Genomic DNA, 15,448 nt, shown 5'->3' on the forward strand with positions numbered 1-15,448 from the left:
TGCCTCTCCCACCTGTTTCAATACCATTTCCTTTGATGCTATAAGATCAACAAAGATTCTTTGATTTCTTTCTTTCTTTCCAACAATAGTAAATCACTGCACAGAACAATGAATAGAGCATTTGCGTTTTCTCTTTTTCTTGAAATCGCACACTCTTGATCACATGCACTTCATCTTCTATTGTCCCCATTCCTATTCTAATTATTTCAAACTTTTTCAAACTTTGTTTCCAGATCCAGCGAGTATAGGGCATTGAAAGAATAGGGCTTGATGAGGTTAGTTGTTAGCATAAGAAGGGTGTGGAAGTCATTTTTGTGATTGACCTCAAGATTTAATTTTTAGTAAAATTATTCACCAATAAATCATAGAAATAATAGAAAAAATAATGAAAAAGAGAACGAACACAAAAAGATTTTTTACGTAGTTCGGCAAACGTGCCTATGTCCACGGGCTCAAGGAGCTGTTTTACTATAGATCTTAAATTTACATAACCTCCTCTCCCCCTTTACAATAGCGTCCAACCCTTTAAATAGAGAAATCCTAATTAAAGTTTTAACCCTAATTAATTACAATTTGACCACCTTGCCCCTTATCCAAATTAACAATTATATAACAAGGAGAATAATCCTTTTAACTTTGAAATCTTCCCTACTAAGGTAAAACTCTCTTTAAATGATGCCACGTGTTCACCTCGAGATACGCATTGATGATGTGAATGGACGATCCGGATAGAAGACGATTTTATCCCTCCACAAAGGGGTTCAAGAGGTTTGAACCTAAGACCTTGGGAGCAACCTCCCTAAGGTCTTACCACTTAGCTAAGTAGTCCTTCTTTATATTATCCAAATTCAACTCTCTCGCTTCTTATGAGTTTCTAACGAAGATCCATGTCAAATAGAATCATCAAAACAAAACATTACTAGGTATTTAGGGTATGTGGTTATTATATACATTTTCTTTAAATTTTTTCAAAAATTAAAAAATAAATCTCATATTTTTATCTTGTTTTGTGTTTTCATTTTCTTATTATTGACGGTGGATGCTAGTAATGGCTAAAGGAAGTGGTAAACAAGTGGATAGAGGTGGAGTTAATAGAAGAGATCCCACTTGAAAGCATGTGTTGAAGTCGATGAATCAAATAGGGAGCGGATCCTCTATAGTATGTGTTCCTGTAGTATCCTGTAGTGACATTTAAGTAGTACTTACAAACAAATTCTAACACCTTAGGGTTGTATGGATCATTGTGTAGACCGGATTTAAAAAAAATGAGAAAAAAATCATTTTAAAAGTCTGATGAGGGCTTTGAAAATGGACGGTCCATGACATCCAATTTTTTAATGACGGGGATATTGTGGACATGTGATAGGGCTCTCCCTCAACAGTCAAATTACACTACAGGGAATTGTAGGGAACATGTACTACAAAGGACCCACTCTCGATCAAATATCAGTTTGGAGAAGTCGTATATTTATGTATATTTTAACATAACCATTATTCAGGGCAGTCCAAAAAAAAATTTGAACTCGGGAGGCGATGGAATGGTTGTGCAATTCCAAGGAGTAAAAAAATTACCACTCGAAACATAAAAAATGGTAGTTCCTTCGAAAAACCCTTGAATATCATTCGAAATTCATGAAGAATCTCCTCCTTGAGAAGAAAGCAGTCATTGAAAATTCTTCTGTTCTTTCTTTCCGTAAGTGATATATTGTAGTGCAAAAACTTACACTCAACAAATCATGTACTTCTTGGCTAGGGAAAGAAAAATTAGCAATGAACAAAACTTCTTCAACAGTGGAACCGGAACTATTTTTGCTAGTGCTAAATCTGTGAACAATAGTTTTCCAAATCCAAAGGCTGGGTTGGCTTTCGAAAAAGATAAGATCATTCAACTCCAAAGGCCAAAGGGCACATCTAGAGATGTAGTGAAAACCCTTTTTGATAAGGTTTTCCACTATTGAAAGCTTGTTTTGAACTGCCAACCAAGAAATGAAGGAGTGTCGTGGGATTCGAGTTTTACATCAAATGATTTTACACCAAGCCGGTTTAATATTCGAAGCTCTAATTGCTTCGCACTCTCCTTAAGAAGAGAAGTTAATTACCATCGGTAGTTGGAACCCAAATAAATTTATCCTTTTTACCATTCTTTGGAAGTCTTTGAGAATAAATTAAAAAACCCACTGTTCTTATTCTTGCATTATGTGGGTGACCAAAATCCATCCGATTTCAATTGCTATTGAAGCTACCGTTGCACTTGAATGGCTCTCAAATTGATGAATAATATGATTCCCAAACTGGGAGATAAACCTCCTTCAAGCCAAGGATCCTTCCAAAGAGAGATTGAAGATCCATCTCCCACAAGACATTTGATATGGGTTTTTTGCTAATTCCCTACCATGAATAATACATCTCCTAGCCCGTGAAGCATTTTGAATAGGTTGAGAAGTCCAAATCTTATTATTTCCAACATATTTTTGATGAGTTCAATTTGCCCAAAGGGAGTCATTTGTCAAAATTAAGATTCCAAAAGAGTTTCATTTTTCCAATCCTTTAGTCTCCTTAAACCAAGATCCCCTTCATTTAAGGGTTTGGAATAAGAATCCCACTTGATCAAATGATGGAAAAGCACTAGGGAAGGTCCATTCCAATGCAATTTAGCGAGAATGGATTCAATTGTTTTTAAGACTTTGGAAGTAATACTAAATGCACCGACCAATAGATTTGGAAGGATAGAAGGACTGATTTGATAATTAAGCTCAATACGTCCATCAAAAGATAGAAGTCAGGATTTACAACCGTCAATTCTCTTAGAAATTTTATCAATCAAAGGTTGATGGTGGGAAAAAGACTTTCTAGAGGAAAAAGGGGGAAGACCCAGATATTGAATAGGAAGAGACCTGATCGATTGTAAATCTTGCTATAGAGATGCAGAGATAGAGATGTGAACTAAGACTTTGGGCAAGTCGAATTCGTTCCACAGGGACAGTTTGGATTCAAAATCTCATTCGGATAAAAATGCCAAAACAGAATTAGAAAACATATTTTTTTTTAAAACAAAACAGATTTGTTGCAAATTAGAAAATGAAAATTAGCAATAGAAAAAGAAATTGAAACTAGTGAGAAAGGGCTTAGAGAGCTTAAGTCTACCATTGCAAGTCATCCAAAATGCTAATTAATTCTAAATATGACTCAATCCACGTAGCAAGTCATTGCTCGTGGATCGGAAGATGATTCAAAGTATCCATTGATTGGAACCCAAAAGTATCCATGAAGATCTCTGATTTAGGCAAGATTATCCGCCTTATGCTTCCATTCATCACAGAGCATGAGTGTTCTTGAACTTATCTAAGTAATACTCATCAAAGCTTGAAATGAAAGTATAAATTGGATGATCTTATCATGAAAAGATTCACAGATTTAACATTAAACATAGAAATATAGAATTGAAATAACATGAGTAGAATGAACTTGCTCCGGCATCCTTGATCTCTCTAAAGAGGATCTAGCCACTCATAGCAAGGGTCATGGTTGCAACAATAAGAAAATAAAGAAGACACTAGATGGAGAGGAGAATGTAAAACAGAGTTGCAACTTGTGATTCCTTCTTTAAATGGTTCTCCAACGAATTACAATAAGAAATAATGGGGGAAAAACTAATACAATCAACTCTTGATCCTCTCACTATTACAAAACACTCTCTCTAAAAGAAAAACTAGGAACTATGCAGAAAAATTGGGGAGAAGAAGAGGCTCAAGAGGAACCCAAGAGGGGACCCCTTCTTTGAAATCAACCCTCAAATTTATAATGTTCGTATTCGGGTAATCGGATCAACTTTTCGGATGATTCGCTTTGAACGACCCATTCAGTTACAACCACCGAAGCAATTGGAAGCTTCTGTGAAAATCTCGAGGACAAATTCCTCGAAATCACCGCGGAGCACCAAAGCCTAACCGCGGCGCGATGACGTGGCGCCCAAATCGATCGAGGTTTTTCTGGAAAGTTCCTTTCGGCTCGCATATTGTAACCGTAGTTGTTACACCTTTTGTTGGTTTCTGAATGTACCATTTTCACCTGAAATTAGTAACAAACTATTGTTAGCCACATTAATTTGGGATTTAATATAATTTATTATTATTTTAGGAATTAGCATTTAAACGATGATAATCTTGATGAAATTAAGGTCCCAAAATGAGATTATTGGGACCTTATCAAGACCCAACATGAAATTGATCAGGATTTCCAAAATCCTGTCTATTGAAGAACAAAATTCACCAAAAAAGATTTGACTTTTCCTATCTTTAACTTCAAAACCAGAAATGAAATGAGACAAGGACTTTTTAATCCCTGAAGTTGAAAGAGTAGAATATGATGAAAAGAGTAAGACATCATCTGTAAAAATCAAATGGGATACGCCCAACAAATTTTGATTTTTTGGAATTTCGCTCCCATGAATTAATACTTAAATCCAACAAATTAAGAGGTGAAAACTTCCATGGAAATTGTAAATAAATAATGAGAAAGGGGACAACCTTCACGAATGCCACACTCACTAGAAAAGAAGCCATGACTAGTACCATTAAAAGCAACTGAGAAAGAAGGGGAAGAAATGCATTCCATTACCCATCCCACCCAAATTCTAGGACAACTAAGTTGGATTAAAGCAGACGCGAGAAAGTTCCAGTTAACAATATCAAAAGATTTTCAAATGTCAATCTTGGTACAAAAAAATTTGGAAGTGAAACTAAGATGCATATTTCGAACCATTTCATGGCCTAACAAAATATTATGTTGGATTTTTCCGCCTTTAACAAAAGCTGACTGATTTGGGCTAATGACACTAGGAAGACAAATTGCAATTCTGTTAGAAAGGATTTCCAAGATGATTTTCTAAAGAAAATTGCAAAGATAAATAGGTCGAAATTTATCCAAGGTCCTAGCATTAGGTTCCTTTAGGATTAAATAAATAAGGGTAGCATTGCCATTTATCTCTTTCAAAAGCTTGCTATGTGAAAAAAAATTAAGCACAACTTTAGTGACATCTTCCCCAATAATATCCCAATATGTGGTGAAAAATTCAGAGGTAAAACCATCTGGTCCTAGAGACTTATGTTTTGGGAAATTAAACACCACATATTTAATTTCTTCCCTTGTTATTGGAGCCGAGAAAAAAATCAGAATGATTTTCATCAAGCCTAAATTGAAAAGGGATTAAAGGGCAATTAATAGGAGAATGTACCTTGAAAATTTAAAGAAATACTCTACAGCCCAATCCCCATAAGATCTTCACTTTTTAGACAACTTCTCTGGTCATTGTATAGACTAGTCAAACCATTGTTAGCAACGTTTGATTTGATGTTGGAATAGAAAAAGTTGGTATTGTTGTCTCCCTCTTTGAGCCATTGTATCCTGAATTTCTATCGAAAAAATTTCTCTTCCAAAGTTGTGAAGCAAGGTTGTAACAGATTATTAAGAAGGGCTTTTAATCGATCAAAGAGAGGAAATGCGTGATCACCTGGGATTGTGTTCAAAGAAGAGGGAAAAATTCCTCAAATTTTTTCTTGTGAACGCCAAACTCAACCTACCATTTATAAATTTAAGTTTCAAAATGGTAGATTGTTCTATAAAAGCTTAAACCCTAAAGAAAAACTTTAAAGAAAAGTATATTCTGTAAGTCTTAATCCTACAATACTATGTGTTCAATGTAAATTGATGATAAAATAATGAACAAAAAATAAACTTCGGTGAGCAAGGATATATCCACAGAGATAACGTTGATCCGACAATTCTTTCAACTCAAAATCGACTGGGATTCAAAGTTAACAAATTAAAATAGTTTTTAGGAAGAAATTTAAACCAAACTAAAATGGAATATAGAAACTGAAATCGCCTCGACTCCTTTTCACTATATAGTTTAAAGGAGTCTGATTGGTAAATGGGGGATTTTCTAAGAATTGGAAGTCGCCGTCTAATTTAGGTTTAGGAACCAAAAATAACTCCAAATAAATCTGGATCGGCCCACAGATAAGAGAAAGAGTAGTGCTGGGGCGACACAGGGTATTTACTATGATTCTCACAATTTTGACGTGGAAATGCATACATAACCGTAGATATTTTTATTCGTATCACGAGAAAACACATCTATGGTTATGTGCACATCCCACGTTAGACTTGTGAGAATCGCAGTAAATACCCAGTGTTATTTCAGCATTTTCCTAAGAGAAATGGGTAAGGGGTCAGATTATAGGATTCGGAAGGTGTTAGACACTGAATCCGCTTGATCGAGATGATCGGTCTCTATTACGATCCAAAATTATCCTACAATCAACATGTACAGACTAAAATCAAAGTAAGGTCTAATCATCACCAAATTATATCGGATTTGCTAAACAAATCTTACGGCAAATTTTTTTCTAATTATTACATAATTTCTTGAATTTTGCACAAAATGAAAAAATCTAAATCATATCATACGTTCTAAAGTTTACATGGCAATATTTATCAATTAGAAAAAAAAAAAAAAAAAACATATGCATATATTTTCCAAATAGGATAAAACAAAAATTTGTAAAAATTTTCAAATTAGAAAACTATGAAAGTGAAATGTCTAAATTGGCAATTTATGAAGTTTTCAAATTGGGAAAAATTTTAAAATAAGAAATTTACAAATATGATGAATTCCCAAATTAGAAATTTATAAAAATGAATTTTCTAAGATAGAAAACTACAAATATAGGATGAGTTTCAAATTAGAAATTTGCGAATACGAATTTTTCAAAATAGAAAGTTTCCAAAAGAACAATTATGAATATGAAATATTTCAAATTAGAAAATTACGGGCACATTACAACTCAATAGATCGGCAAAATTCAATATCGTACAAAATTATAAATATGAAAATTATGAAGAAACATGAACCTCGAAATTAGCAAAAATTAAAATCATGTAAAATGATTAAATCAGGAAAATTATGAACATGTTAAAAGATTCACAAATTAGAGATTCATACATGTCAAGTTTCTAGTTAAGAACTTCATGAATACATAGCAAATCAACAAACCGAGAATTCATGCACATAATATTCATAAATCAAAACATCATGAACACACGACAAATCAACAAATCAAAAATTCTACACATAAGTAAAATTTTAAAATTAAAAATTAGAAACATGTGGCAAATCGGTGAATTATCAATTCATACACATATGCAAAATTTCTGAATCCAATAATTTATGAACACATGGCAAATCAATGAATCATCGATTCACACATATATGCACAATTTTCAAATAACGTGATGATCATTATGAACACATTAACAAAAGTCAAATAATCATCCATACAAAATAAAAAAATGAGAAAAGCAAGAGAAATAAGAAAAAAAATAAAATAAATAAATAACATAAAATAAACTAAACTTACCTCCACCACAAAATTATGGCTCCTGTGCGTTCTTTTATGTGTAACTCAAGACGACTTACAAGTACTGTGTTTAGAGAGGATGGGTAATCGACCGTGTTGTACTGGGGAAAGTTAGAGAGAAAGGAAGATGAATGTGATTGTGTTGTGGAGAGTCTGAGGAGAATGTGAAGATGATTGTGCTGTAGGAGGGTGTTGTGGTGAATATGCTGCAGGAGGGTACTAATGAAGGCGTTGCGATGAAGGAAAAGAAGAAGGCAGTTGAAAACGGCCTGCCAATGTGCATAGGTAAGGTGGAAGAAGAAGATGAGGTCAAGAAGAGGTTGCTGCTGTGTGGAATGAAAAAAGAAGTAGAAGGAGATTGAAGATAATGATGAGTTTTATTTTTTCTTTTCTTCTTCTCTATTTTCTCTTGCTCTTTTTTTTATTTATTTTTATTTTTGTTGTTGTGTGGCTTAATGGGAGAGAAGGAGTAGAGGAGAACGTGGGTAGAGAGAGTAGAGAGAGCTTGAGGAAGACGTGGGGAGCCAAAAAAACGTCTAGCAAAGAGACGTGGGGGAGAGGGCTGGTCCGAGAGAGAGGGCATAGAAGAGAATAAGTCCAACAGAGAGAGGGCGTGGGAGAGGGAATCTAGTAGAGTGAGGGCGTGAGAGAGGGAATCCAATAGAGAGAGGGCATGGGAGAGAAGAAGAGAACGTAGAGAGTGCAGCTAGGTAAGTCACTCTTCTCTCTTTTCTCTTTGCTTTTTTTTTTTTTGCTATCCAAAACCAAGAGTGAACTAATAAAAATGGAGAGGAGCAAGAGGAGATAGATAGGGTCTCAAACTGTAGAAACGTAAGGAGAGGTGGAGCCAAAAGAGAAGAGGTCGTGAGAGAGAGCAGAGATCAGAAAGAGGAGGTCATGAGAGAGAGATAGATAGAGAAAGAGAGAGAGGAGCTTGAGAGCCTTTTATAGAAATATGGTTTCGATTTTTTTTCTTTCCTCTTTTCACGTTTCTTATTAAGAGAATGGGGGTGGTGATCTCGCGTTACTTGTCTAAATCAATTCACGTTCAGTGTTTGAAGAAGTTTGAAATTTTTTGAGTAGGAATGGAATCAATAGAGGCAAAAATTTAGGTGATTATAAAGAGTGTGCGATTTCAGTGTAAACAGATAAAGCGAATGCTGTATGCTTCTTTTTGTGTAGTAGTTTACTACTGCTGGAAGGAAGAAATCAGAGAGTTTTTGCAAAAATTAAATCCTGAAAGGAAGTTGTTTTGAAACAAGTTGGAAAGGTGATACAAAATCGGTTTGATGGCTTATCCATTGAGGAAAGATTTATACAAATATATGGGCAGATTTTAAACAATTGGAGCTGCTGCTACTCCATTGTTAATTCAAATTTAAAACTCATATCTTGGTCAAAACCAGAGGAAGATGTGGTGAAGATTAATACTGATAGAATTCTATCAGTGCAAGGCTCAGGTTTGGGGTTTATTGGCAGAAACAACGATGAGACATTACTTTTTGCAGGCTGGAGCAATATTTCTGCATATGACATTATCCAAATTGAGTTGCAAGCAATATTAGAAGCGATGAGATATGTAAGAGCGTGGGGAATGAATCGTATTCTGATTTCCTCCGATTCATTATACCCTATCAAATGCAGAAAGAATGAAATCATTTTGTCATGGAAATATGAGGAAATGTTGCTGGAAATTGTAGAATAGAGTCAAAATTTTGTGAGTTGTTCGTTTGAACTTTTGTGGAGAGAAACAAATTGGGCAGCGGATTATTTAGCGAAGTTGGGTACTTATTCAGATGACTTTTTCGTTATTGAAGATATATGTAATGTTCCTCAAGAACTTTCGAGAATTGTTGAGGAATACTTAATTTGTATCTATACTCGTTAATAGTGTTCCATGGTGGGATCCTTCAACTTATCAATAATAAAAAAAATCAACATGGATTCATATGCAAGTTTTAATTAAAATAATCCATTGGCTTCATTGACCTCTCTAATGGAGGTTTAACTCAGAAACATCACAAAAATAATTAATAAAAAAAAATAAAAGAGATGAGAGAAAGAAAAATTATATTCTTTTATTAATCTAGATCTGAAATTGATAGTGTCTCCTTACAATCTTGAAACTAAGAAATAAAGAAAGAAAATATGAAAACTTAAAACTAAAACAACAGAAGGAGAGATGTTGATTTAGAGGAGATGAGATTAGATTTGGCTCTAGTCTCTTATTTACAGAGACCAGATTAGGGTTTCTAATATTCGAAAATCTTTTGTAAATATAATAACTTCAAAACCCTTCATCAATACGAAGTATTTGTAGTTGTCAAACTCCTGCTCAAATTTGGAGGAATTAACCACCGACACAATCACGCTGCCCAAGTTGGCCAAGGCACTGCAGTCCATGTGGGCCTAATAGGCCTGTATTTTGGTCCTTGGTCTTATTCCAATTTTGTATCATGGTGGAATCTTCGGATTTTTCTGATTCACATTAAAACTTTGCGACTTTCTCCTATTACATATAAATAATCGTAATTAGGTCTAAAATACATAATTGAATGGAAATCAATAATAAATATAGACTAACAATGAATTATATTCAATTAGAGGATTTAATATATAATTTACTTGTAAAGTCTATATAATTAGGACTCTAGAAACTACTTCCTAGACCCCGATCACTATGTAAACCTTGAATAAGTCCTAAACCTTAAGGGGTTCATGCCTAAACAAATCCTAATTGTATAAACCCATCGATTCTCATAGTGATATTTATTTTTTTGCTAAGCAAACAACCCATGGAAGTATTTAATCAGATCAATCCTTCATTTCATTTTGTCATTTCTGTTGTAACAAAGGACTTTTAAGGTGTTAGGATATGAGTGGCCTGTAAAGGCTTGAGGAGAGTTGATCCCATCACCTAGGTTCATATTCTGTTTTACTCACCTTCACCATAATTAACCATTGACCCCTTGCTGGCCAACAGAAAAAAAAAGATGTTGGAATACTTTCCCAATTATTTACTTCTTTTAGATTGTTTCAATTAAAAATGTTAGTTCCCTATTTGGAATTCTATCTTTAGGCAAATATTATTAATTTGTGATTATTTTCCATTAAGAGTTTGATTCATTTGAAGGATTTATTCCCCATTTAGGATCATTTCTTTGATATTAAAATAAACTAGAAGGTGGCATGTGCAAACACACATGTATCAAAAGGGTTTATTTGTAATTTAAAATATTCATTAAAGGGTTTTTTAAGATTACATAGTAAAAATAGAAGGTGGAATGTGAAAACTTCTGTGATTTTGAAAACTAAGCAACGTGTTCGAGCTGTAGATTATGATTTAAATAAAAGAACAAATACCTTAGCAAACAAGTTCCAATCCATAGAGACAATGTTAATCCATAAATCTTTTTTACTTTAAATCCAATTTAATTTATGCAAATGATTAAAAATAGTTCTCTAGAGAAAGTATCTAAAATAAAGTACTAAAAGAAAAATATTTAAATATGATGAAGAAGTATAGATTAGTCAGATCCACCTTCACAAATTTTATCAATGATTTTTGATCCTCTATTTATCTTGATCCACTAAACAAAGTTAATGTTTGTGGATCGAAAAATCAAATAGTTACAATAAAAAAGAAATTGAAAGTATGTGATTAATAAATTAAGCCAAGATCATGAGATAAGTATTAATGTTCTCTATGAAGCATGGTTAATCTTGAACTTATCAAAAAATGAACCATAAAAACTTTGAGAAACGATCAATATTAAATCTGAACATATCTATGTAAAACCTATCACAATAAAATGATTAAGCACTTATTATGAGAATAGTAAAAATATTGATAAAAATCTTGTTCCAATTTTCTCAATCGATCTAACGGAGAAGTTAGCCAATAATCATTGCTAGAACAATAAAATAAAGTAAACTAAACATGATGTAAAAGAAAGAAGAGAGATGAGAGAAATGTGAGTCTTTTATTGTTTTTTGAACTTCGAAATCGACAAAGATTCTTCGATTATAACTCCTCTAAGAAAACTAAGAACAAAAATAGAAAAGAAAAGTTACTATTATTTTAATTCTCTAGATATCTTCAACCCTAATTCATTACAAATGCTTTTCAGCTGCCAATCTTTAATAAAATTTTCGAGGGTTGACTCTCTGCTTTGACCGTGCCAACCTAGGCGGTGCCGGTCAACCTAGGCCCATAGGACTTGAGTCTTAGTCAGTTGATTGCTTTCAGGTCCTTGATCGTAATGCATGCTTCAATTTTTCTGAATTATTCTTGGAAATTTATGATCTTTTCTTATTATATAAAATTAAAAGCAATTAATTCCAATGTGCACTATTTAATGAAAATCTATGAGAAATATGGACTAACAATTCATTATGTTTAATAAAGGTATTTAACATGCAATTTATTTGTAAAATTCATGCAATAAGGGCTCTAGAAACCACTTTCTAGACCCTGATCACAACGCAATTATATCAATGTGGGTTGCAATTTTATTTTTTAATTTTTTTATACCAAAATGACCTTGATCATGTTAAATTTAAATATAAAAGTGGGCATTTATGGCCACTCCAATTTTGGTGTTGAACCATTTCCTATTCCACCTTCTCTCATCTTAATAGTAAAGATGTGTAATTAGCTCTAGTAAGCATAAGCAATTTTATGAAATCAAACAATTTCTAAGGATTTTTCTTCTTTTCAATCTGTTGACAGTCTTCCCTTTCTTGGATCGATAATCATCTATGGGAGATTTATTGGGTCTTCCAAGTGCCAGAACTATATATGTAGCATTGGGGTGTGCTCCTTGTACTCCTTTATGTATGTTAATCAATTACCTTAGCTCCCCCAAAAAAGGGATTTCCTCTTCAGGTTCCTCAGGATCAAGTTGATAGACTTCTTCTAATTCAAAGCCCACTTAACTAATAGTTAATTTTGGCTTTCTAGTTGAATTTCCTACAGGGGAACTTCCTTTTGAGCTGTCTTTTTTTTTTTCCTGATAACTTGATATCCCTGTTAACAGCAGACCAGGCCCGTATCTTGGCTTTGCCCAGTCCATAGACCATGGTCTTGTCCAAGGACTAGTCCCGGGACATGTGCAACGTCCGCACATCACACACCAGGTAAGTGAGGGTGAAATTGTTGTCTGTAAGGAACTTGATATTCCAATGGAGGGAGGATGAGATCACCTTGATCAGATGGAGGCATGGGTGGCCTTTCCAATAACATATATATTGAATGAGGACTGTATATCAAAGAGTTGAAATGAAACTAGGAAGTTGATTATTCCTACATAAATTGTAAGGGCCATGAAGTTCCTCTTGATCATGTCACGGCTACCATTGACATAACCCTTGATTCCTTGACTGGTTGGCTGAAAATCTTCACCTTTAAACCTTAGATACAATTCTCAATTTAATTTCATTGGGCGAGACATTCTTGGTATTTCCATTGTCAACAAATACATAAGGAACTTCATACAAATGTATTGCACAGTGATGTGTGGCACTCTCATGTGGCCAGACCCTTCCTTGTGTAGTTCGTTATCTTAGAATGACACTGTGTTTTCACCGAAGTCTGCTTCTATCTATCAGGGATATTTGCTACTCTAGAGTATTCTAAATGCAGACTCTCTCTGTGAGTGGTGGCGACGATCATCAGTAATCTCCACACTGATATGTTGGCACAAGTCTTTTCAAATGACAATGTGATGATTTACTAACTATATGAATGATTTCCCTAGTTAGTGCTGTAACAAAATACTTTATAGGGGATACTCCTTCTTTGCCTATTGTTAGTCTTGTAAACAAAGGACAAGTCCCTCAATTTTTATATCAATACATTCATTTCTTAATTCTTTAGGAAATTTTTTTTGACAGATGACTGTGTTGTTTATGTGATTTTTTTAGAGTTGATTGCCATTTTTCCTTCTAGGTTCTTAGATTTTCCACACTAAGTTCTCTACACTTAAAAGAATCTACTTCATTTCATCATGTTTCTAATGTTATCGAATTGAAAATGGAGCAGGTTGGTCTTGTAGTTGAATATGCTAAAGCTACATAATGTCCCAGTTCACTGATTAAAAAGAAAAAGAAAAAGAAAAAGAAAAAAAGAAAAAAAAGAATAAATAAACTCTACTTCACATATATCATCTCCCACAATGTCCCTAAAGTACGTAAAATATAGGAGAAAACCCATCCTGGCCTGATGTCTTGCTTTCGGTATAATTGAAGATCACATTTTTATCTCCCAAGAGAAATAATTGCAAATAGAAATATTGGATAGCAAACAGAATCAACATGCCAAGAGAAATAAATAATAAGAAAGGAAAATCAGATAAACATGATATTTGAAAGCATAATCAAAGCCATTTAATTCCAAATTTCTTTGAAAGATAGGGGGTAAGGTTTGGTGGTGGATATACATATCAGCACCAACTACAACCTTCAAACATTGACACAAACATGAAAGATGAAGGGAAGAAACAGACACCATTGACAACAACCAACAACTGCCCCAAAAAAAGCAAACAGGAAAAAAAAAGAAAAGAAAAGAAAAGAAAAAAAACTGCCTAACAAATAGCCCAGTGAAGGATCTGCAAGAGCGGCCAGTCTCATCTACTTCTTTCTCTTACAAATCAAAATCAATCAATTTGGTGGAGGAGCATTCTGAGAAGGAGCACCATAAAAGACCATAGCCCCACCAACCAACTGAGCAACAATTGTCGAAAGCCTATGGAACTGTAAATGAACAAAAGAATAATTTAATTAGGTGATCAACATCTGATCCTATAAAAGAATAATTGAAGAACAGTAATTTACCTCTTCTTTCAGGAAACAGTTCTCTTGCATCAACTTCTCACGCGCAGTCATGGTAGGATTTCCGCAGGTGGGACACAATCCTTCAGTCAGCGCATTTTCGTACAACTGATTCTCCGCTTTAAGGTCGGAGTTCTCAGATCTCAACTGTTCATTCTCTTGTTGTTCCATCAGTTTCTGTGAGAAAACAAGTATGACATCAGATCAAATTAATTATGTGTCAGCATAACATTGCCAACCTTATGCAGAAGTGCTTTACCTTGATCTGGGTTCGCTTGTTTTGGAACCAGAATTTCACATGCAAGGAATCCAACCCTAGTTCACTACTCAGCTCTAAAATTTGTTTTTGATCTGGATGAGAGAAATCCTTAAAGACACTGAAACAAATACAAGGCCATGGGATTAAAATGTTAATAGCTTAAGAAAATTTAGATGGGGTTTGTTTTTCACGAACTTACGCTTCCAATGCTTCAATCTGATGCTTGGTGCGCCTCTTGCATAGCTTCCTTTGTGGAGGCTGCATGTTAGTATCTGGATCTTCGGTCAATGCCCTAACAGGATCGATCCTTAATTCGCCATCTGATTTGTCTGCTACCACCTTTTCCTTTTCCTTTCTCTTTCCCTTTCCCTTTCCCTTTCGGATGGAGTTTTGGTGATTCTCCAGCAGGTTCTGTTCACCATCCACCATGTTTGCAAGGAAAATATTTACAAAATAGAAAAAAAAAAAAGTTTAAAAATAAAACAGGTAGAAGAAGAAATAGTAGACAAAACCAAAATAAAACCCACAAATGATTGTGTTTTATAGGTTACAAACCCAATCAATTTAGAGAAAGATCAGAGTGCTTACCGGACCACCTTCAGATCCTGGAAAGGAACCGATCTCTGCAACATTTTTGTTCCTTTCCATAATGCTGGCCTAGTTTCCTCAAGAAGCCTAAAATTCTCTATGGGCTACTCACTCAACTCAAACCCTAACTTTACTCGACACAAACTCTATATTTCTGTCGACTTCTTATATAGAAGTTTGTGGGAGGGTTTTCATTGACTTCTCTATCCTGCCTGAGCAAGGTTGGTTGTTGTATTACAAGTGTCCAAAAAGACAGGTAGGATTAGTTTCAAGGAGCAGTAACGTATGCCTAGAGATTCGTGGAGATGAATCTCTATATTTCTGTCGACTTCTTATATAGAAGTTTGTG

General features: G+C 34.3%; 1 protein-coding gene across 1 annotated transcript; it reads right to left on the bottom strand.

Annotated features, from left to right (window-relative positions):
* Positions 1-13,766: 13,766 nt before the first annotated feature.
* On the bottom strand, positions 13,767-15,248 carry LOC147390229 (homeobox-leucine zipper protein ROC2-like). The gene is made up of 5 exons (XM_086460014.1): positions 15,100-15,248; positions 14,711-14,922; positions 14,512-14,629; positions 14,256-14,429; positions 13,767-14,174 (listed from the first exon to the last, which is right to left on the bottom strand). The coding sequence occupies exons 1-5, from the start codon at positions 15,157-15,159 to the stop codon at positions 14,082-14,084; spliced, it is 657 nt and encodes a 218-aa protein (XP_086316140.1). The 5' UTR covers positions 15,160-15,248; the 3' UTR covers positions 13,767-14,081.
* Positions 15,249-15,448: the final 200 nt, after the last annotated feature.

This window comes from Akebia trifoliata, chromosome 11, assembly GCF_017979445.1.
Source record: "Akebia trifoliata isolate Shusen 1 chromosome 11, ASM1797944v1, whole genome shotgun sequence".
Classification (NCBI taxonomy): Eukaryota; Viridiplantae; Streptophyta; class Magnoliopsida; order Ranunculales; family Lardizabalaceae; genus Akebia; species Akebia trifoliata.